General features: G+C 29.7%; 1 protein-coding gene across 1 annotated transcript in view; it reads left to right on the top strand.

The window, feature by feature from the left end:
- LOC143197124 (potassium voltage-gated channel subfamily KQT member 1) overlaps positions 1 to 23459 on the top strand; it is a 311560-nt gene that overhangs the window by 154952 nt on the left and 133149 nt on the right. Inside the window, exons 5-9 of the mRNA XM_076405315.1 lie at positions 3017 to 3198; positions 3260 to 3388; positions 3450 to 3560; positions 14170 to 14351; positions 14419 to 14573. Of these exons, the coding sequence (XP_076261430.1) occupies positions 3017 to 3198; positions 3260 to 3388; positions 3450 to 3560; positions 14170 to 14351; positions 14419 to 14573 (759 nt within the window). The remainder of the gene's footprint in view (positions 1 to 3016; positions 3199 to 3259; positions 3389 to 3449; positions 3561 to 14169; positions 14352 to 14418; positions 14574 to 23459) is intronic.

Below are 23459 nucleotides of genomic sequence, written 5' to 3' on the forward strand. Positions count from 1 at the left end.
TCAAAATAAAATTTCAGTCATCATATATATATATATATATATATATATATATATATATATATATATATATATATATATATATATATATATATATATAAAATATATATATATATATATATATATATTTATATATATATATATATATATATATATATATATATATATATATATATATATATATACATATATATATATATATATATATATACATATATTTATATATATATATACATATATATATATATATATATATATATATATATATATATATATATATATATATACATATATTTATATATATATATATACATATATATATATATATATATATATATATATATATATATATATATATATATATATATATATATATATATATATAGTTTTTCATCGGCTTTGAGATGTATTCACCAGTATTACCCTGTCGAAAATAATTTTCCCAACCTCTAAACAAATATTTTTGCCCTATGTGGAGATGAAGTGCATTAATTGTAGTCGGAACAAGTGGCTAGTTCTGGATTTACAAAACAAATCGAAAGTTTTCAGGCGTTTGTTTACTGTTTCTATATAAATTTCCACTGATATAAATATTTTTTAAATATTTCATTTCTTCTTTCTTTCATTATTTGAACTTGGTCATCTGTGCAAGTATGTTTGTACCTTGCAAATCAAAAGAACCTGTTTTAAAATGTATAAATTAATTTTAATATAGTTATTAAGCTACGGCATGGTTTAGTACACGCGGTGCTTTTAGCAATTTTTCATATTAAAACCAGCAGATCCGACAGACTTTGCCCTATTCAAAAGTCATTTTTTATACATGGTGATATGTAATCAAGTTTATCAACTATTTTAATTTTTGTTTTGATACTCATGCAGTGATGTTACGGAGATGTATTAATATTTGACCGGGCAACAACAAAATTTGGATTTAATCCCAGTTCGGATTGCACGTAAATGTTATGAACAGATCTGGTCGATCGTATGCACGCACAAAAATCATGACGACTTAAATATATTCTTGCACATGACGATGATAGCATCAGGCAAATGTGTGTATTCAATTTTCGCAGGCATATTAACAATGTATTGATGAAATAGCTGGAGAATGTTATTATCTTGATTAGCATGGATCATCAATTCGCAGCGCTAACTTTCTTGTTAATTCCTTTGTCCGAACAATAAATAGGTAGAAAAAATGCAGATGTTTCCTGTTTTTCATTTCTCATTTCTAAAATATTATGTTATGTAAAATGCTACATCATCCTATGTTATATGCATCGCAATGATGATGATTGTCTTGGATCATCTGCAACATGGTATTTCTGCGTTGTATACGTACATCTCGTCGTTTAAGTGAGTCACTCCATAATGTACTTTAGCACATATAGTCTGGTTTAAAGATAATAAAATTTTGTAATTGCAAAATCCTTGCACAAAATTGTCGCAATTATTCTCTATTCTATCTGGTCGATATGGTTGTATAAACAAACTGCTCGTCACCCATAAGTAGATTTGCAAAAATTTTGGATCAGCGTCAGGCATTGAATCCAAAGAACCGATTTGGTAGTACACTTGGCCCTCAATCTTGAATGTCGATACAAAATTAAAGTCATTTTGAAGAAATAATTGAATTGGCAAAATTTACCCAAAGACAATTTCGATTGAGATGTGGCTACCGATAACAAAAACCGGTCGATTCACATTTGTATTATATGCATTTGTTTACCTTTTTTCATATTGCCGATGATGGCTTATGCATATGACGAATAGTCTATTTTGGCATCATATTCGAACGTTACCGGCCTCTCTATGTCTGAATATATTAGCTCGAAGACGTACATTGCATTCTTTTCGACTTTCATTTATAAGTGTATTTGCAACCTGGTCTCTTAAATTTATACTATGCGTCAAGTGTTCTTTAAATTATTCACCTTAATTTTCCTAGTTCTTATTTATCTTGCTCTGTCTAACCGATAGTTACGGACATTTCTGCGTTATATTTATGCCGACCAATATTTTCTATTCGTCTTCAAAGACGTGACATTTTAATTTAATAAATACATAACAAATAAATATACTCTATAATATAAGTATACTTCTTATTTTAAAATGAACAGAAACAGAAATGAAATTTTAGTGAAACTACACGAAATTTCACTAAAATAATTAAACAGATTGAGTATAAAACTGACAATAAATATATTTCAAAATATTATCATATATTGAGAATGATATTTTTATTACTCAACACTCTATACTCCATGAAAGGGCTAAGTCGAATTAATTAATGTTCTAGAAATTAAGTTTAATTTAGCTTGATCTATCGAAGACAATTAAAACATGTTGCTAATTTACAAATATTTAATGTTACAATATAATATTACAAATTACAATTAATATATCAATATAATATAATATTTCATTTATTCCACATATAGCAACCGTCATTATTGCGGCTGTTATCATGAAAATGTCACTCCGACATATATACGCCAGTTGAAATGAGAAATACTTTTAAAAAATTCCTGGAATCATATTGCAACCACCTACTGAGCCCAACTGTGATAAATAATTCTCGAATCTGCATAAACCCAAACAAAAGACTTCATCAAAATCGGTCCAACCGTTCAATTACATACAAGCGAACAGAAGAATTATGCATCTAAAGAAAATTAAATTAAAAATCTCGCAAAAATATCTTATTTGGCTTAATATTCGACATATTTCATAAAGTATTAATGATTTTTATTCATCATTTAATCAACGATGAGACCAACTGTTTTATGATAAAATAGATTGTTGGAAGAAACAATTGAATTTTTTATGCCATTTTTATAAAACGCTACCAATTAATTCCAATAAGCAATATCATGTAGCAAAATGTATTAAAGTCAATAAAATTGTTCAGATTATTTGGTTAATCCGAAACAGTGTTATATTTAAAAGTTAGCTTCAAAATAAAAACGTTTTTTAATCAACTCATCTGTGATTAATAAAATTCTTTTGTTTTCAGATATTATCACAATAGTTGCTTCCATTGTGGTCCTGGCTCTAACCATGAAATCGGGTGGACAAGTTATGGCAGCTAGTGCTTTAAGAGGTCTCCGGTTTTTTCAAATATTAAGAATGGTGCGAATGGATAGACGCGGAGGCACATGGAAGCTTCTAGGATCCGTTGTCTATGCCCACAGACAGGTTAGAATCTTATCCCCTTTTCAAGACAATTGCAACATTATTTAAAATATATTTCTTGCAGGAACTAATTACAACACTGTACATAGGATTCTTAGGTTTAATATTTTCTTCGTTTCTCGTATTTCTTGCGGAAAAAGACGTCCCAAATACAAAATTTACAAATTTTGCTCAAGCTTTGTGGTGGGGAGTGGTAAGTTTCATCGAAAAAAATTTAATGGACTTAAAATTAATTATTTTCCAATTATTTTCAGATAACCCTGTGCACTGTAGGTTATGGTGATATGGTGCCATTTACATGGCAAGGAAAAATAATTGCCTCGTTCTGTTCTCTATTAGGAATATCGTTTTTCGCATTACCTGCTGTAAGTATAACATCGTTAATATTTATGTAAATGCCTGGATTTTTATCGTTAATTTATTTATTAAAAATTTGCTAAATTAATTATTTAATTTGTTATAAATACAGCAATTATAACACATTCAGATTTATATACCTATATTAAAAATCACAAGAGAAATACAATTATAAAAATAATTAATAATATTATATAATGATTGGAATTACTTGAAATTCTTGTTAGGGCCATTGCATAAATTATTGATTCTCTTCTTTTGTCTTCTTTTCTTCAGTATTTATTACTGTTTTCATATCATTATCCATTGACTCAGCCAAATGTCAATAGTGATTCGTAAGTATTTTAGGCGCGTGCAGTATCTTGTTATTTTTCTGTCTTTATTTCTACTTGATCTTTTGTTATAAGCACAAATTTTGCCATTTTTATGTTACATTATACCAGGGCTCAGATATAGATCCAGTCTCTCAATATACAGCGCAGTAGCGTATACTGCAGCAACCGATATCTTCTTAATCTGAATAGGCAATTCTTTAATATTCCATCTATGTACATTTTAAATAAGGCCAGGATTAGCCTTTTGTCTGAACTGCCTTTGTTAAAATCCCTTTCTCTCTATGAAATCCCTAGATTTGCTTTTGATGATTGTTGTTGATTGTACCGATTATTTTATAATTCACTTTACTATTTTCCATGAAATGCTTCCTCTACATGAGTAGTTATTAAAATGGATTAAAGAGATTTTGGGCGTCATTTTATAATTATATATAAGACTTGGGTCTACCACTATGATTACATTACAATATAGTTGTATGTTACATCATCTGTAAAAGCTCTTACCGACATTTCTATTTTTTCGATATTTTTGTACTCTATGACATTTATTTATTATTTCATCTTTTAATATTATAAACAGTTGGGTTTACACTTCCGCACTGTCTCAGTCCTGCATGGGTATCGAAGGTTTTTTATTTCATGTTGTCTGCAATGACGGCATTGGTATTTGTCCTGTATATTTCTTGAATTATCTTTACCACTTTTTTAATTACACCTCTTTGTTGTAATATAACACATAGTGTTTTTTTACTCTGTCAAATGTCGTTTCCAAATCCATGATGTTTTACCATATATTGATAACATAATTTACTATATATTAAATATTAAACTAAATAAAATAATGAATGAACTTATGCAACATTTGATAATCAGTAAAAAATTATTACCAGACAATAAAAACTTTACTTATGTGAAACTCTACGAGAATGTTGATGATGATCTTTATATAAAACTGTCGAAAGCTTAAAATACGATTACAATAAAGACTAAAATAATAAAGATATTTCGCAATTTAGTAGTACAATTCAATAATACGGAGAGTAATAAAAATGAAAACGTCATATCTGCGAACTCAAGAGATGATTCTTTGCCTACAGTTTTAGGATGAAATATATGACACAATATAAAACGGGAAAGCTAAAGGGATGCGTCACCTACAACTACCCTAATAAAAATAAAACGGGTGCCATTTGAACTTACATTTTCTTTATTTTTGCTCTAATGTTAATAGGATATTTGTATTAGAATTCATTATTAAGCTAATAATAATCAAATGCTTCAATCAAATTGCTCTAATGTTAATAGGATATTTGTATTAGAATTCATTATTAAGCTAATAATAATCAAATTATTTTATTACCATTTTTTTGTCAAATTAACACAGATTATGTGATTTATTTAAGAAATATCAGTCCAAGATAAATAGAAGTTTAGCTTGGTAGCCACAGTAGCTTAGGTGATAGGACTGCCCTCCTGCTACTGTGATAGTCGCGGGTTCGAATCCCATCCCGTTATGGATGTATTTATGGTACTTATGAAGATTATGGATATTTATGACTATGATTGTAAATGTTTCTAGACAACAATGTAACATCCATTTAAGAATAACTATCCAGTTACGCCAATAACTAGCCTCTTCAAGCCCGATTTTTTTCTGGGATGTTGTCCAAATGGGGCCCACGTTAAACTGTGTCTCAATTTAAATAAATCCTTGTTGGTAACAAGGAGACTTTAAAATATAATAAAAACAAGATAAACAGAAATATTTTTCACCAATAATTTTATTTGTACTGTCAAAGCATACTGGTAATTTTTTACATATGTAAATGGAGAAACTCGAAATATAAAGTTTAAAAATAATGTAATATCCTAATATTTGATCGCGAAGCCTTTATTTACTCGGGTCTCTGTGGTGGTCATGTCAATACGGAAACTTTCTCTTCTGTAAAAAATTATTTTGTTACTTTGACTGGGTGTTGTTTGTTTGAGGTTATTATCATGTTGAAATTTCCAACCAAAGGCAATTCGTCTTCAACATAGGAAAATGGAAATGGCCCGTAATATTTTATATTTTTCTTCTTATGTTTTTCAAATTATCCATAATACTTTAATTGTTTTATACAAAAAAGCTTTTAAGACACTTAAGACCAAATACCAGTATATTATCTAATGTCTTATCTAATCTTTAAAACTACCAACATATTAAGTTGTCTAACGCCTTGAATTCTTATTATTGGACTTCGAAGTGACTCAAATTTTATATTGTTATTATATTTAACAATTTCTTTTAATAAATTTTAAAGTCTCCTTTTACCAACTATACGATTATCTGGACTGGGCCTAAAGTTTAACGTAGGCTCCGAACTACTGTCCTCAGCATTAAGCCAACCGACTGGCGAGTGACTAACTTTAGAAATCATCCCAGAAGACATCCGGTCTTACCCAGCCTGGTAATTGGCGTGACAGGGATCATTTTCCTTGTCGGATTTTACACTCTTGCCTAGGACAATTACAAATTTTAAACAATCACAAACATAAATTTACGACCATGCCCCATCAGGATTCGAACCCGCGGCTATCGCAATAGTAAGAGGACCGTCCTATCGCCTTTACCACTGCGCCACCAAGCCGGCCATATTTAATAATTACATCCTCAATTTGTATATTTATTACGTCTGGCTTTCCCATCGGCTGTCGTTTTTTTTTTATTAGTTATCATTTCGTATTCTCGTAGTGTCATATTTCACCTGTTTAAGATTTTCTGCAAAATATCCTACCAATATTTCTATAGTTCCATATTTTTATACCTTATATCTTGCATAACAGAATTTGACTTAAACTTATCTTACAATTTTATTACTTACTTTTTTCTAATATAACCCATAGTATTTTTCTTCTTACTTTGTCAAGGGCTTTTTCGAACTCAATAAATGCTAGGTATATTTATTTTGAAGGGGGTATAGGGTGAATTTTTTCTACTACTTGTCCTATACGGAATAAACGATCTTGTGTGCATCTTCCCTTTCGGAATCCACACTTCAATTCCGTTAGTGTCTTTTCTACCAGTGATTATAGACGATTTTCTATAACTTGATAATAGCTGTGCACAATAGAGTATTTCTTCTATAATCACCATAGTGCCTTCTATCTCCCTTTTATGTATCGAAACAATAAGTGTTAAATCTAATCCTGTTCATTATTCATTCATAATTCATTCATTTTTACATAATCTGTTGTAAATTTGCGCTAATAATTATGTAGCTTTCTGATAATTTTTTTTCAGGAATTAAACTTGTCTTGGCCCATTAAGTGCCGCTTTCTTTGAAAAGGAGAAACCTTTTCTTCAGTTTTCTCAGTATACTTTGTTTACAATTTTTTAAAATTTTTATCTCTTCTTTTTTTTTTTCACTTTCTTCCAGTGTTGGATCTTCCTGTCGAGAAAGCAATTCCGTTAGTGTCCTTTCTACTAGTGATTTTAGACGATTTTCTATAATTTGATAATGGCTGTGCACAATAGAGTAATTCTTCTATAATTACTATAGTGCCTTCTATCTCCCTTTTATGTATCAAAACGATAAGTGTTAAATCTAATCCTGTTCATTATTCGTTCATAATTCATTCCTTTTTACGTAACCTGTTGTAAATTTCCACTAATAATTCTGTAGCCTTCTGATATTTTTTTTTTCAAGAATTAATCTTATCTTGGCCCAGTTAGTGCAGCTTTCTTCAAAAAGGAGAAATCCTTTCTACAGTTTTCTCAGTACACTTTGTTTACAATTTTTTTAAATTTTTATCTCTTCTTTTTTTCACTTCCTTCCAGTGTTGCATCCTCCTGTAGAGAAAGCAATTCCTGAAAATATTTGTTCCATGTCCACATAATTTCTACCATTTTCTGCTTTAGTTTTATGTCTCCTTTTTATCTTTTGTGTGTCTATAATTACATTTTCACTTTTAGAGAAGTTTTTAAATATGCCCGGGGGTATTCTTTGCTCCCTCTTGTATTGTTTACTATTTTTCTTCAACTTTTCTACAAATTCTACATATCAATGTTTCCTTTTTTGCTTCTTGTATTATTCAGTTTATTCTTGCTCTACTTCTTATGCATACTTCAGAGTTTTTAGTAAATTTTTCTCGATATTTTCCAATTATTGTATAATATAAACTATCCGCCCTTTCTACACTACTGTTGAAATTTCCTATAACTCCCTCTTCCTTCTGGCTCATTTGTTATATGGATTAGATCTTCCTAAGATTTTTATTTTGTTAACAACTGTATAGTACTGTCCTGGAACATATACTATTATTATACTTTTTTTTTCTTATCTTTATTAGTAATATTTTTTCTGAATATAATTGTTCATTTTTCTATTTCTTCTTTCAGTTTCTTACATATTTTGCAGCCTACTCTTGCTGATATTATATTGCTTTTATCTACTTCACTGCAGATATTTTATAACTGAGTAATAGGAAGAAAATAATTTCGTAAAACCATAATGCCCTTACTATACAATTAAACCAATTCAAGAGCCTCTTTTGATGCCAGCTTCACATCACTAACACCACTTATAACATCAACATTTTCAGAGCAAAAACGAGCAAACCAGTTCTGATAATATCGTTCACTTAATCACTCATTAACATCATTCAATTTTCAATAACTCTGCGCTATATTTTCCCTTTTCGGCAGTAAAAACCCAAAATATTACAAAAATGACTTTCTGGAACCTTCATATTTAAAGCCTATAAACAATGATGTTATCGCCATATCTAAAAACTTGTAGTGACTTTTTGTTTGTGCTCTACTCAATCGTATGGCTTCAATAAAAAATTCTTACTAATAATCTTTACGAGAAATGAAGTTGTATGTGTAAATAACGATATTTCCCTCTGTATCTTCTCTCTGTGATACATCTGCAGGTTTTGCATATATAGACGGTATGAATATACGTGAAAGAATATTCAAATCAATACAAATTCATAAATATCAATATTGTGTAAATGTTAAAAGCTTCTCTATATATTACCGGTACTGTATATATACAAAAGAACATAATTCTTTTACCGCTATTACAGGATGAAATATATGACGCAATATGAAATGGAAAAGCTAAAGGAATGCGTCATCAATAACTACCCTAATAAAACTAAAACAGTTGCCGTCTAAACTTGGGCTACGTTCTTTTTCTTTATCTTTTCTGTGACGCAGAGCTGGAGTACTATATTACTATTATACAAAAGTTCCACTTCAAGGAATTGTCTTTTAGATATTTTTCATTTTATATTTATTTTTTATCTTATTTGTATTTATTTATACAAATTATCAGTCACATATTTGTAATGACAACAAAAAGGAACAGTCAGAATCTTTAAAATTGAGCTTTAAGTCAGATACAATTTTAGTCTTTATAAATAATATACATGTTAACTGAAAAAAAACTACATATTTAGAGGCGTTAATTCTTTTATAATAGAAAGCTAATTAATATTTATTCGCAGATGACTTTGACCTCTTACGACTGGGAAACAGAATTCTAAAAAACTTCCATTTCCTTTAGATTATTCAGATTCTGTTATTGAAATAATGTATTTGGCATGCATTGGTTTTGTATCCATGATATTGCTTAGAAATATCATAATAAAAAACTTTATGTAAAAATAAACCATCATATCTACAACTCGGTATTTATTAATTAACTTTTATAATTAATACAGCTGGGTAATTAATACGTTTCCTTCTGTACATATACCTGAAACCCTATTAACATAACTTTGGATATCATATAACACTTTTCTTTACTCAAAACTTAAATGTTTATATTAAAAATATCCAAAAAAATATACTGGATATTCTGGTTGCTAAATTACTTTAGAACATAGATGAATTAATTATTATTAGTACTCTGATAAAATAACTAACTAATAAAACTAATTTATAATAACTAATAACTCTAATAAAAAAAAGTCTGGAATCATTATTTCTTGTACACAAATATTAATAACCTGCTATTGAAGTTAAGTATTGAAGATAAGCATCTTTCATAGTATTCTACTACGATCTGATATGCTTTTCCTGCTCTGTTATATTGACATAAATTCATGACTTAAAAGAATCTGAATTTGTAGAATAATTCTCCGTCGAAAAAGTGTAGGGGAGAAAAACAAGTCAATCCTGCAGCGAAGATAACTTACTAACCTATCAGAATCCTTCATCTAAATATCCATTAGTCACTATATTTAATACCAATGTATCTTTAAAATACACAGTATTAAAAATAGTAATTTAGAAGTGAGCACAAGAAGTTTAAAATATAATACTTGATTTTTTTTATAATAGAGATACTTCTCGAATACAATTTCGTTACCTATGTAAAACGTTATATCGAATTTGAAACTAAATTAAGATTTTGTCGAAGAATTATTGAGATATTTCAATTTTGTATCTAAATAGGTTTACATTTCAGAATTTCTATGAATGCTGGAAACATTTTTATTAAAGCGCAATATGATTGATTTTATGCAATATTAATTTACCCAGTAGTAATATACAGCGCTTTTCATTTACAGAATATGTAAGTCGAAATATTGTAATTAAAATGAGTCGCGCGCAAATAGTATTGATACATATTCCTATATATGTAATTATATGGATGTTTGGACAATTTTTACATTAATTCCTATTTCCGTTTATAAACTCGACATGCTTTGCAATATTCTGATTTAATTGCTCCAAAACGTCACAATATTATTGGCCTGCCTATTTGGCTATTTGACCGTTTTGTTTTACCAGTTTGGAGATAATTAAAAAAGAAATTGACTCTTGTATTCTTATATATTCATCCTAACACATTATTGACTACTTCTAGACAATAAAAATTCTAGACTATATATTAATTCAGAATTATGGCAGTAAAGCCATATATCATTCATGTCAACACCTTGTGAAATTCGAAGATATTGATTCCATTTTCAGCGAAACGCGACAACCATTGAGAAACTCGAAATTTCTTAAAATATAGCTCACTGTACCTAATGAAATGTCGAATAAGCTTCCACAAAATATCTTTGATAATCTTCCTAAAGCATATGCTGTAGTTATGCTATGATCTTTGATGCTGTTTTTGGACCTGTTTCTCACAAATCCTCTTCAAGGCTTGTTTAACTCAAACAAGTTGAAGCAAGAAGCTTAACTCTTCTTAACGTTATTTTTGAATGAGCAAATTCACCCATCACATTTACAATATCGATATACGCTTCCACTGTCTTTAAAGCGTTCCTCACAATGAATTCGATTATTATAATATGTTTGTTTCATTGATTCGAACACGTCGAATATAAATAACTTGTAAAAAGGTGATTAATTAACACATACACTATATACTATATTGGTTATATTCTTATAAAAGATTTTAGGTATTTGCATAAAACTTAAAGTTAGTGTCGACAACTGTTAATCAATAAAACCTAACATAACTCTTAAATTTTATGGGTTTGAAATGTTTCTAGTAAAAATACTAGATTTCTATTTAGTATTATTAAGTTTGATTTGAAGAAATGCTGTTGAAATCCTTCCAACAAAAATTCCGGAAGCCCATCAAGCTCCTTTAAAAACTCTTGATAATACCGCACTATCTCCATTCTATGTTTATCTCAATCATCACTTTTGGTTTCAATTATTTAAAAGCTTTAATTTTGATGTCAATAACAAAGAACGACCTAGAGAACCCAGCCATTTTGAAGACAATGATTTGCAAAACTTATCATACAAAAACTCAGTTAAAACTCTCAAATAATTTTTAAACACTCTTAGTAGTTGTAAAGATCTAAAAGGAGGGAAAATGATCACCACACGAGACCTAATAAAATGGCGTCGAATGGTTAATTCCACTTTAATGAATAGATGGTACTCTATCGCAAATTTATCGAACCTAGTATATATTATTGAAACTGTATCTTATAAACAAAGACAAATAATACAAGAAAAAACTGGCCCAATTTACAAAGAATATTCTCTAGTAATGCCCTATGGCGATCATTATCCGCCCGAATGGTTTATTCTTTCACAACAGGCTCATTAGACTTTTATCTTCGAAATTGGATTTTCCGGACGATCCTGCCATTGCTGCTCGTTATTCACCCAAATTAAAGCATAGTTTAGTCCTAAATAAGAAACTATTAATTGTTTATTTGTTCTACAGCTGATGCTCGAAAATAATAACGCAACAGTTTATAAATAAAACCAGGTTTTAAACAGAAAACAAGATGTAAAATTAAAATATCGTGTTTATTTCAAGAACAGCGTTAGATATAAATATTTTTTTTAATATAAAATAGTCCTCAGTATTTAAGGGGCTATTCTGGTTTAGAAATGTGAAAATATTTTCAAAGCCTAACGCTTTAAAAATATATCCTAGAGATATTTTTCAAAATTTTAATTATTTTAGGAGATATAGCTGTTTTAGTGACGGGGAATCTAAAAACAAAATTTTAAATGCATTTTAATGCAACTACTTTTGACGAAATGGTTGACATAATATGTCAAGTTCTACTGAGCCGATTTACTTGAAATTTTGAAAAGTAGATTTTTTCAAATTTCTAGAGCAGAACGCCCCTTTAAATATAGACATCTTTAGCATATTTGTCTATACATTCCCAAGACATGTATTATTTTTGAATGCCTTTGTCATTTTTCGCAATTTTTCTGGAATGAATTTCAACTACTATTATACTAATTACAATTTTGTCTATAGTTAGGTCATTGAATCATCATCCGCAAACTTGCGATTGGAATAAATTAACAATCTTATTTTAATAATATTTTATTCTCAATGACTTTAGCCGTAACCCAATGTAGAAGAAGACATCTATTAGAAAATATGTGTTGATTACTTTCGATCACCGTATTTGAAATGAAAACATGGTCTAGTGAGCTATTTTTTGTTGACTGCTTTTGAAATTACAGAAAAGAGTTAAGTATAAGACATTATTTCAGTGCTTGAAACAGATTTGTCTTTTACCACAAGATAAAAAAGATTACCCACCACAAGTTAACAAGTTCTTTAACCATACTTCTGGTAAAGAGTTTAGAATCACATTATCTACCACAAAATCTGATCAAAAAAATAAAAGAGATAGGCAAATTATTAGAAAGTCAAATTTAACTTTCTGACAATTGTCTGATTTCAATATTTACATCCTACTCATATTAAATTTGAATTTGCCTTTTCCTGAGGAGCTTTTATCAACGGATATGAAGAAAAATAATGTAATAAAAATAATGATGACGGCCAAATATATAGAACAATAATCAAGGAAAGAGAAACAAACTGCTACATGACTTCAACAAACTACACATGATCATAATAATGAATAACTATTGTATACGGATCTTTCAGAATTTCTTTCATAGGCAGTAATCGAAGTGATGCGTTTTTAGAAAGGCGATTTATTATTTCACAGCAATAACCAAATATACTTCTTATAAGCCACTCTGCCGTCTTATCAGAATATTAATCTATTCTGGAATAACTCTTTTTATCTGTTTATTTTACTACTTCATTTTGCTCATATTAACTAGCAAAAAATCAAAGAAAATGTCAAGAAAATATATACAATAACAAAACCATAAAAAAAACTTACTAAAAATCACTACATTTTACACAATTAATTACTTTCTTCATTTATACAGTCGTACATAAGAAAAAAATAATAATGCATTAAAAAACAAAGGAAGAGGATTCTATTATCTCATAATATCCCTCTATAGTAATATCCATTGAACAGGGATGCCAGTGAAATTTATTTAAAAAGTGCATTTCATATATTATAAAATTATGCTAATAAAATTGTTATATAAAAATAATATAAAGATGAAATTTGGAATTTCCCGAACTACATCTAATTATTGTCACCTAAATCATCACCTAAAATGTTCATCATTGTCTATAGAACAAGACAGAGAAGAAGGCGAAGACAAACATAATTTCATGTAATTTATAATGGTCATATAAAACAATTAGTTTATAGTTATTAATTTTGCATTAACATATCTTATTTACTAAAAAAATGTGTACAAGTTAATATATAAAAATATTAAGCATCGTAGAAAAATAACAAGATAATATCCATGTATACATAAAAAAACATATTACTTTGTAATTCCTCTGTGATGTAAGAATATAAAGTCACTAAAAAAGATTGTTTCTGAAATGGAATTTTATTATATTCTATCATAATATTATATGACAAGAAGACACTTTAATTTTAAGTTAATTTATATTCCTAGGGCATCCTTGGTTCGGGTTTCGCTTTGAAAGTCCAACAACAACAACGACAGAAGCACATGATAAGACGCAGACAGCCTGCGGCTATGCTGATCCAATCGCTTTGGAGATGTTACGCTGCTGATGAAAAATCTACGTCAGAGGCCACGTGGAAAATCCATCAAGTACCTTACAGTCCTCCATCGTAAGTTAATTTAACTACAGGAACGGTTTAATAAAAATTATATGTTTGTTTGTTTATTCTAATACAGGCGTCTGTCAAGTAGCTTCAGACATAATGCCTCATTCGTTGGCCGTTTGTCAACAATACGCCGACACCGAAGTCAAGCATCATCCAGCTTACATTCACCATCACTAGTACAAAATAGAAACGTTGGCAGACTTAATTCTTTCCACGAGAATTTAGGTAAGTGATTGTTTTTGATTTTTCACTTTTTATCATTGAAAATATTGTATAAAAATGGGGTATCATTTCTGAATATAACATTTAATTGCTCAGAAAGAATGCCATGTATTTTTTTAGTATTAATTAAATTATTTTAAAATTAAGAAATTTATTTTTATTTATTAATATATTACTACTAGTTCTCGTCAAAAATAACTTACAATTTGTCTCTACAGTGACTTAAAACTAGGTAATTGTCGAGGGAGGCCCATTGGTTTTTACTTAATCTCGAATAAATTTAAAAGTAGTAGCACTTTTAGGTGTCTTTACCATTTACTGGGCTTCATTACACAACTACACAAGATCACATGATTTGGTTCTCTTAAGTCTGCATCCTAGTTCAGTGTGGTCCAAGAGTTACAGCACTTCGGTGTTTACATAGGAGTGGAGTATTTCTTCGTGTCTTGTTGTGACTTCGTTACTTCATTGTGAATCTCCTCCGAAATTCCGAATGACACTAGGTGTAAGTAATTGTTTCTGTAGTATCTGAGTGCATCCATAATATTTTTTAGAACTTTATTCTAAAATACTTGTATTATGTTGATATTTCTTTGCGCAGAACCTCTTCATAACTGGATTCCATATGTCCATATAGGTCTAGCATGTTCTTGTAATGTACAGCAGCAACTAGTTATGTACGAATAATTTCGATTTTCTTTCAAATAATCAATACTTTTTTGGGATTTGCTTCTAATGAAGTCAAGATTCATCCCAAGGACAAGGAAAATATTATTTATATTCAACGGTTTATGAACAATTTGGTCGTAGGTAAATTCAATATGCACTGATTTACTAAGGTTGAATTTTATACTCCATATCTGGGTTCACTTATTTGTATTATTATTTGCGTGTTGCTTATTTCCTCCAATAGCAAGTATCGCAGTATCATCAGTAAATGTAGCTTTAGGATTAATGATATGGCTCAGTGAATGGAGGTAAAACGAAATGAAACAGTGGTGTTTACATTATGTGACCGTTATTTATTAACGATATAAAATATTAATACAAATAAATGAAAGGTATCTGCACTAGGTTTAGCTGTAGACGAGGCTTGGGCAGTCGGTGATGGCACGTCTGAACTGAACTACAGTCAGTGACTGAATGATCGAAAGTACCCTTCAATAACATCCCAGATAAACGTCTCGGGGTTGCCACATAATCGTTATCATTTCATAGTTGACGCTGCTGGCACCCCGCCCGTGTTCAACATCTGGGATTGTATTTCTGGGTATTTTGTAGATAGTTATTCCACGATGTAAAATCTGACTTGCCTCAAGGTCGCTACATAACCATAGCAACATTTTCTATTTGTGGAATGTAATATGTACAGAGTAGGAAAAGAACATGCCTTGTGGTACACCTGCTTTTGTTTCTTTCATCGCGGAGTAAGCTTTTTCTTGTTTAACTCTAAACATTCTGGCTGAGATGTAGGAGTTTCAAAGTTCATTATTTTGATTTAGTCACTTTTTATGGAGTTCATAGATGAGTGGCTTATGTCAGACTATCGAAAGCTTGCGCTACATACAAGAATATAGCTGAGTAAACTTTTTCTCTTCGTAGACTTTTTAATAATGTCTGTGATTCCATACATTCAAGTGGAAACATTCAACTACATGTTTTCCTATAAAACCAAACTGATATGCAGGTATTTTTTTTCTCATCTATGAGAAATAAGTATTGATACGAATTATTACATCTAATATTTTTTCTATAAACTGTAAAACCTAATTGTGATTTATTTTCAATAAAGCATATTTTGCTTTTAGATATAAATTTATACCTATTTGAAACAAATTAGTTAGCACCAACTTACCTTTAAATACTCTAATAATGTTTTCAAAACAATCTCCTTGATAGTCAAAACAAACGTTGCCGAAATGTTGGTCTCTCAATGACATAAACTGGGTTCGTTAATTAGTAATCCTAATGGGTAAACTGAACATTATACCACACAGCTTTCAAGCATTCTAAACAAGTTTCAAGGAACTATAACTTTGATGTTTAAAACAATATAACGCTGCATTATTCTATTTCCACTATTTACCACAAATGCACTGTTTTGAGTAACTGACTCCAAACATTCAACAGTATATATTCCGTTAATATATAAACTAAATATTTGTTTTTCGACTTCTAGTGATTATTTAACATAATTATAGAAATCTACGAAGAAAATCCGTAGTTAAACCACTACTATTAGCTACAAAAATTAGGTAACGTAAGTAAATTTTGCACTGCAGCTTTTTTCAATTAATTGCGTAATTAAATATATTATAAAATTCAATAAATAACCGACCTCAATAGATATGCCTATAAACAACTTTGCAAGTTGCAATAAAAAGCAAAATATTATATACAGAAAATTTATAGGTAATCTTAGTTATCTTTCCATTACACTAAGAAAATAAATTGCTTCCTTTTTTCTATTGATCTTTGGCAGCCTTTTAATCAGCACTGTTTGTTCTTGTTTATGAGATACTATGGTACCTAACGATCGTGAACAGAACCTACTCTTTCGACGGCCATATTTAATCAAATTATCGTCGAGTTTGCTATATTTATCACCAATAATCCAATGATATATCAATGATCAGACATGCATTGCATGTTTAATCAACACTTATTGCTTATACAGGTCATTAATCGTGATATTTGGTTAGCCATAAATTTACAGTAAGTTGATCAATCTCTTCGTCTCAATTTTATAAATTATCAAAATTCACTTGATGAAGATTACTTTTCGTATTCATTGGAATTGCACACATTAATTCCGACAGCAAATTTTAGGAAATATTTTACATTAATCTTGATATACTATTATTTAGTATTAAGACACACGTATAATTTCCCGCGAAAATAGAATTTAAAACACTAACTGCTCTCTTTACATGGTCGATTTATTTGGATTTACAAGCAAACAGGCCTTTTCAAACAAAGATTATTCGAATATAAGGTTACAGTTCTGAAAATTCTCTGGAATTTATTTACATTGAATTAAAAGACCTATAAAGTTTTTATCGAGAGTGTACACTCACTTCCTAAATCAAATATGTGCTTGAGCGTGTATTCTAATAATGTTTTCACTTTAAAAAGGCATTTATATAGAAAAATTACTTCAATACATATTTTACATCATTTTCTACAACTTTTCTCTATATTTTCATAACATGACGAAAATATTTTACACTTCTTCAGCATCCCGAAACTGTATGCCAGCCAAACCATCTATCTGAACAAGGTGCTATATTTTTTCAGTAAATTCGTATGGCAACACTTGGAAACACTTGATTCATCAACTGTTATTGATCTGATTATCATTTTCTGTATGATTTCCTCGCCGTTATTTGTCACTGACGTCAATATCACCTTTTACTTATCTATTTTGACATCCTGAAAATCAAAACAACACAATTGAGATGGTGATGATGATGGATCAGGATCACCATAAGCTCCTAAAAACGTAAGCTAAAAGTACGGTTAGCTATTGTTAATTATGTAAATTTGTATACATTATTACCTCTTAAGATTGTTTTATTTTTATTAGAATACTATGTACAGATAATTGAACTATGTGATAGTTATTGGCATAAAGCTGATGTTACTAAATCTCACATTTGGTTTCCTGGATTTTTGAAAGAAAGTTGTCATGTTCAGCGCGTGTCTGCTTCGATAACGGGGTTTTTCTTTTAAAAGCATCAAATCAGTTATCAACACAATAATATTGATGAATAATAAAATTAAAATCATATACTTTTCAATAAATTGTATTGCAAATAAAATTGCAATAAATCTACTAATCTACTACCAAATTCAAACTGATAGGATACATAATATCCGTTATGAGAAACAACTAATATTAAAATAAGTACTAAAAGTTAAAGAAAACTCTTGGGAAATTTAAAAATCTCATATTAATTGAAAAGGATACAGCACTCTAGCGATGAGAACTATCGATAAACTTGCTACTGAGACAAGAAAAATATATGTGACTGAGATGGAGGGTCAGAGAATAAAATAACAATAAAAAGTAAAGAGATTGCGGATGGTGGAAGTTAAGGTAAGCATGCTGGACAAGTTCCGAAAGGAGCCGAAGTTATTTTCATAGAAGACAGCTTACAAAGCATTAAAGGAATAATAGAACACTCATATCTCAAAAAACTCTTTTGCTATATATTTGTTTGCGCAATTACATTGCTCTACACATTACACACTTAATTGCGAGTTTAGGGTGTTTTTCACTCAGTTTCATTTAAACAGCAAGATGAGTTTGTGCGAGTACCTAATGCTAATGGGCAGAGATATGGATAGCTAGATAGGGTAAATGGGCACTTCAACGTATGAAGCTTTTCGGTACATACATGATATAATTACAAAATTATCTCCATTTATTGTATTAGCTTTGTAGATTAGTTTTAATGGATTTTTTTAAAATTTGAACATCTATTCAACGTATTTTAATCAAAGCATTGTCCATCGATAGCCGCTGCTTTTTCCCAACTTTCAGGTAATTTACAAATTCTGTTTCGAAAGAACGATGTATTTTTTTGAGACTATCAATGAATCAACAACAACTACAATCAATTTTCATCAATCAGCCCATTTTTTAGTATCTTCATAAGAAATGATGCACTGCTCAGACCTGTCACGACTCACATGTAATCAGAAGGAACAAGGTCTGAAAAATACAGCAAGTGTGGTAGCACATCCCATTTTAATATCTCAAAGCATGTTTTCACCAATTTTGCAACATATGGTCGAGCGTTATCATGCTGATGAATAACATTGTTGTGATTTTTCGTTTTTCTCACAGTGTTCGGTTCAAATACATGGTTTCATCGAGTAATGGCTTCAAATCCCCGTCTTCAAATTGTTTGGCTGTCCGGAATGCTCTTTGTCTTCGGTGTCAGAATTACCACTGTTAAAATGTCGAAACCAGTATTCTTATATTGAAATTGATGGAGCATGGTTGGCATGGCCTTCACACAGCATTCGATGATCAGCATTTGATGAAAAAGTAAAACCTTCCGCAAATGCGATTTACTCCATACAAATTCATACATTTTCAACCCATTGAAAAAATGTTTTGTTCACACTTCGACGAAATAACACATACTGAAAAGTGAAGCCTGTCAGTGACGCTTCAACATGAAGTTGGTTACAAACGTACCCGATGCAATTTAATACACAGTAACACCATCCATTATAATTCCTTTAAAATAAATTCATAGGTCTGATAAAACACTCTAAATAAAATTATAGGTGTAGTACTAATATTTCATCAATAACTCTCCATAAATTATTAACATAAATATCTGGAACAACTTAACGATAAGTCGAAGTTTTTCTTGCACATAATTTAAAAAAATAAATTAAAATTAATTGTTAAATTTCCATTAACTTTCTAATTTTACTCAACGGTAAAAAAGAAACGCTTAAATTAAACGAGTTTTATAATATAGTTGCAAAGGAAAAAATTAAACGGGATAATTTAAAAGTAAAGTTCTCCTTAAACAGCAATTTGTACGTGTCAGGTAGCTTATTTGCAGCTTATTTGAAAATAAAATTGTTTAAGGAAATTAAAAAGTAGTTAATAGAAAAATGTTCGTCACTCAAGAATAATTTTTCTATAAAAATTAACATCAAAATCATGTGGTATTACCAGCAGATATTTTGTTGGCAATTATCATATTTTAATATATCATAGTAAATTCTGAGATAAATATATTCCAGTCTCCATATTTTTCAGTTTTATATTATATTCTTTTGGTTTGACTATGGAATTTTAAAAAAAGTGTCCACAATAATAATAAGTGTGTATTTCATAATAATAGGTGCTTCTGCTTTTAGTATTATTGAGTTATTCACTATCTAGAAATACTAATTATGGAACGCTCAAAATTGTGGTTTAGTGAAAAAGTAACTATTTAAATGTTAATGACTAAGACTGGCATAGAGAACCAAAATAATTCCGAGACAATCAACTGCAAGACTTGGGTGAAAACCCAGCTTTAACTCTTCAACAACATTCAGACAGCTTTAACAATTCATTACACTAGAAAAGAAAATCCTGAGCAAAAAAACTCATGAGTCAGCCCAGGAGAGCCATCCCCACCGACACCAAAGCGTATGACCAATAATATTCATGGCCATAAAGTCTTGCTCTGCATATGGTGAGATCAGGAAGATGTAGTGTATTACGAAGTGTTGAAAACAGAATGAAACTGTTACGTTAATTGAATAAACTAAATTACGTATTTCTGCAAAAAAGAACAACAATAGCGAGTAATAGAGGCAAAGTCATCTTCTTCTACGACAACGCTCTGCCACACATACCAGCCATACCTAGCGCCTTCTGACTACCACTTGTTCAGATCAATGCAGCATGATTTGGCTGATACACGTTTTCTATATGCTAAAAATGTGCAAAAATAAATGAAAATGACTGAATCGCTGCCATACCAATATCGTCCTGTTAACCCTCCCTCAACTTTAACACACCAATAAAGTAGTTTTCTGGAAAGGCTAGTAAATAACCCTCTAAGAAAGAATTTTAATATTTAACATTTTATTTTAAGTGCACCATAACCTTTAGCGTTGGGAACTATCGACTAAAAACGACAATCGACTCTCTAGTAACTACTATCACTCCCGAATTTCGTTCCCGCTGGTTTTTAACGTTCTATAATAGTATAATGTATCGATTTTATACTTACATAGACTTATATGTAATAATATATATAGTTTTATGTTGCTATATTATATGGTTAAAAGAACAATATTTGTATTGATAAATGGTAAAATAATTTTGACTGAATTTACGTTACTTTGGCAACTATTAAGTTTTTTTATATCGACTTTTTCAATTTTCTAAGTCCCTCGATATTTATTCAAACCATTTGAATAATTGAAACCCCTTAAAACTTATGTCATTGAAGTTTCAATGAATAATATTTTTAAAATATTCCTGATTAACGATAAATAAAATGAATATTGTATTTAAAAAAGATGAGAGGGTTAAATAGTTAATATATTCATTGAGAAAATACGATACAAATATCTAGAAGTCATTATTCTATTCCTCTTCATAATCAGGTCAAATATATAAAATATAAAAATAATTTTACATATTTTGTTAATTGTGGCATTGTTTCATCAGTACATAAAAGCGCTTAATATTCATATGAAAGATGAGGAATCATAAGCGAAATAACTTCGTTGAAATAACAGAGAACGATTGAACTTGAGGGTATTAAAACGGATGTGAAATTTGAAGGGGGTTAAGGGGACATTTTATACATCAAAGGGACATTCTTCCCATTGTCACCCAAAATGCCAACGATGCATAGTAGATATTACCAAATAAATGAAAAGAAAAGTGTGTATATTAATTTAATTTAAATAGTGTTTGTTGATGCCAACAAATCATGATTTTGTTTATAGTGAAAATAATAATAACTAATGTATAAACGTAAAAAAGGAAACATTTTTGCAACCCTGATATCGATTGAGTTATATATGGAGAATATTTTTAACATTATCATGCAACAAATAAACTAACGATATATATGATGTTACTTCTGTAAATATATCGAGATCTCATAAACACTACGAAAGAAAATATTATTTTATACTGACATAAGTGAAGAAACCAGTTTACACTTTTATTATAAATAGTAATATAATAGTATATTTTAATCAATTTAAATCGCTGTTAAACAATTTATCCTAACTGTTAAATTCAATTTCGACATTTCTGAGTTAAATAACAGTTCTCTATTTATTATTATTTATTTAAACAGTGTATTCCATGTATCAGACCATTCATTACTTTTGGCATTGTTGTTTTGATGATATTAACACCAAACAATTTTAGAAAATTGTATTGGTGCTCCTCAGTCATATTCCATTTGTCTGTCGGTTTTGGTTGCAAAGATTTAATAATGACGATTATTTGTTGATGACAAAGAATGGCCTGGAGAACAAAAAAAGATAGAAGGCAATAAATTCCAACTCTTTGAAAAAAACTTTCAGACAGCTTAGCAGTTGATAAATCAACTATGTCCAGGCATGCAATGGGAAATATTTTAAAGGAGTGAAAATACTTATCAGGCGAAAAATAAATGTTTCTGTTTCTCAAAAGGTAATATTCATGACCATAAGGTATCTCTGTGTATGTAACAGGATCGACAAGGTGTAGTGTATTACGAGTTACTAAAACCGAATGAAACTATTACTACAAATGTCTACTATAATAGCAATAGCAATTTTGCAGCAATATTGAGTATCTGACCCAAAGTCATCTTGTTGCATGACAACACTCGGCCACACATTTCAAATATTGTGAAAAACACACTCTTGCAGCTGTAATAACATGTTCCACATCATCCAGTGTACTCATCAGACATAGCATCTTCTGATTAGCACTTGTTTATATGGATACAGCATGTTGCCGAACCATACTGCCCACGATTTCAAAATGCCAAGAAATGGCGAAATTGGACTTATGATTGGATCACTGTTAAATCAACGCAGTTATTTCCACACGGTATCGCCATGTTGTCAGAAATATTGAAAAAAGTTATAGAAAATTATGGAAAATATTTTGATTAATGCATAATCTACCAGTATGTCTTAATAAATGCATTTATGTGCATAAATGATCAAAATACATGCAAGCACCTAATGTTAAAACGTTCACCTTTTTATCGTATAGTATAAAGAATAATTATTGAAAAATGCAAAACTGGAATAAATAAAATTTAAATATTATACTATTTGAATAAAAGTATCTTTTACAGATATATCCAGTTGTTTCAACGTCAAGGATCTTAAGCTCTGGTATCAAAG

Source organism: Rhynchophorus ferrugineus, unplaced genomic scaffold (genome assembly GCF_030347505.1).
Source record: "Rhynchophorus ferrugineus isolate W39M unplaced genomic scaffold, kcgeb_rfMv2 rfM5, whole genome shotgun sequence".
NCBI classification, from domain to species: Eukaryota; Metazoa; Arthropoda; class Insecta; order Coleoptera; family Curculionidae; genus Rhynchophorus; species Rhynchophorus ferrugineus.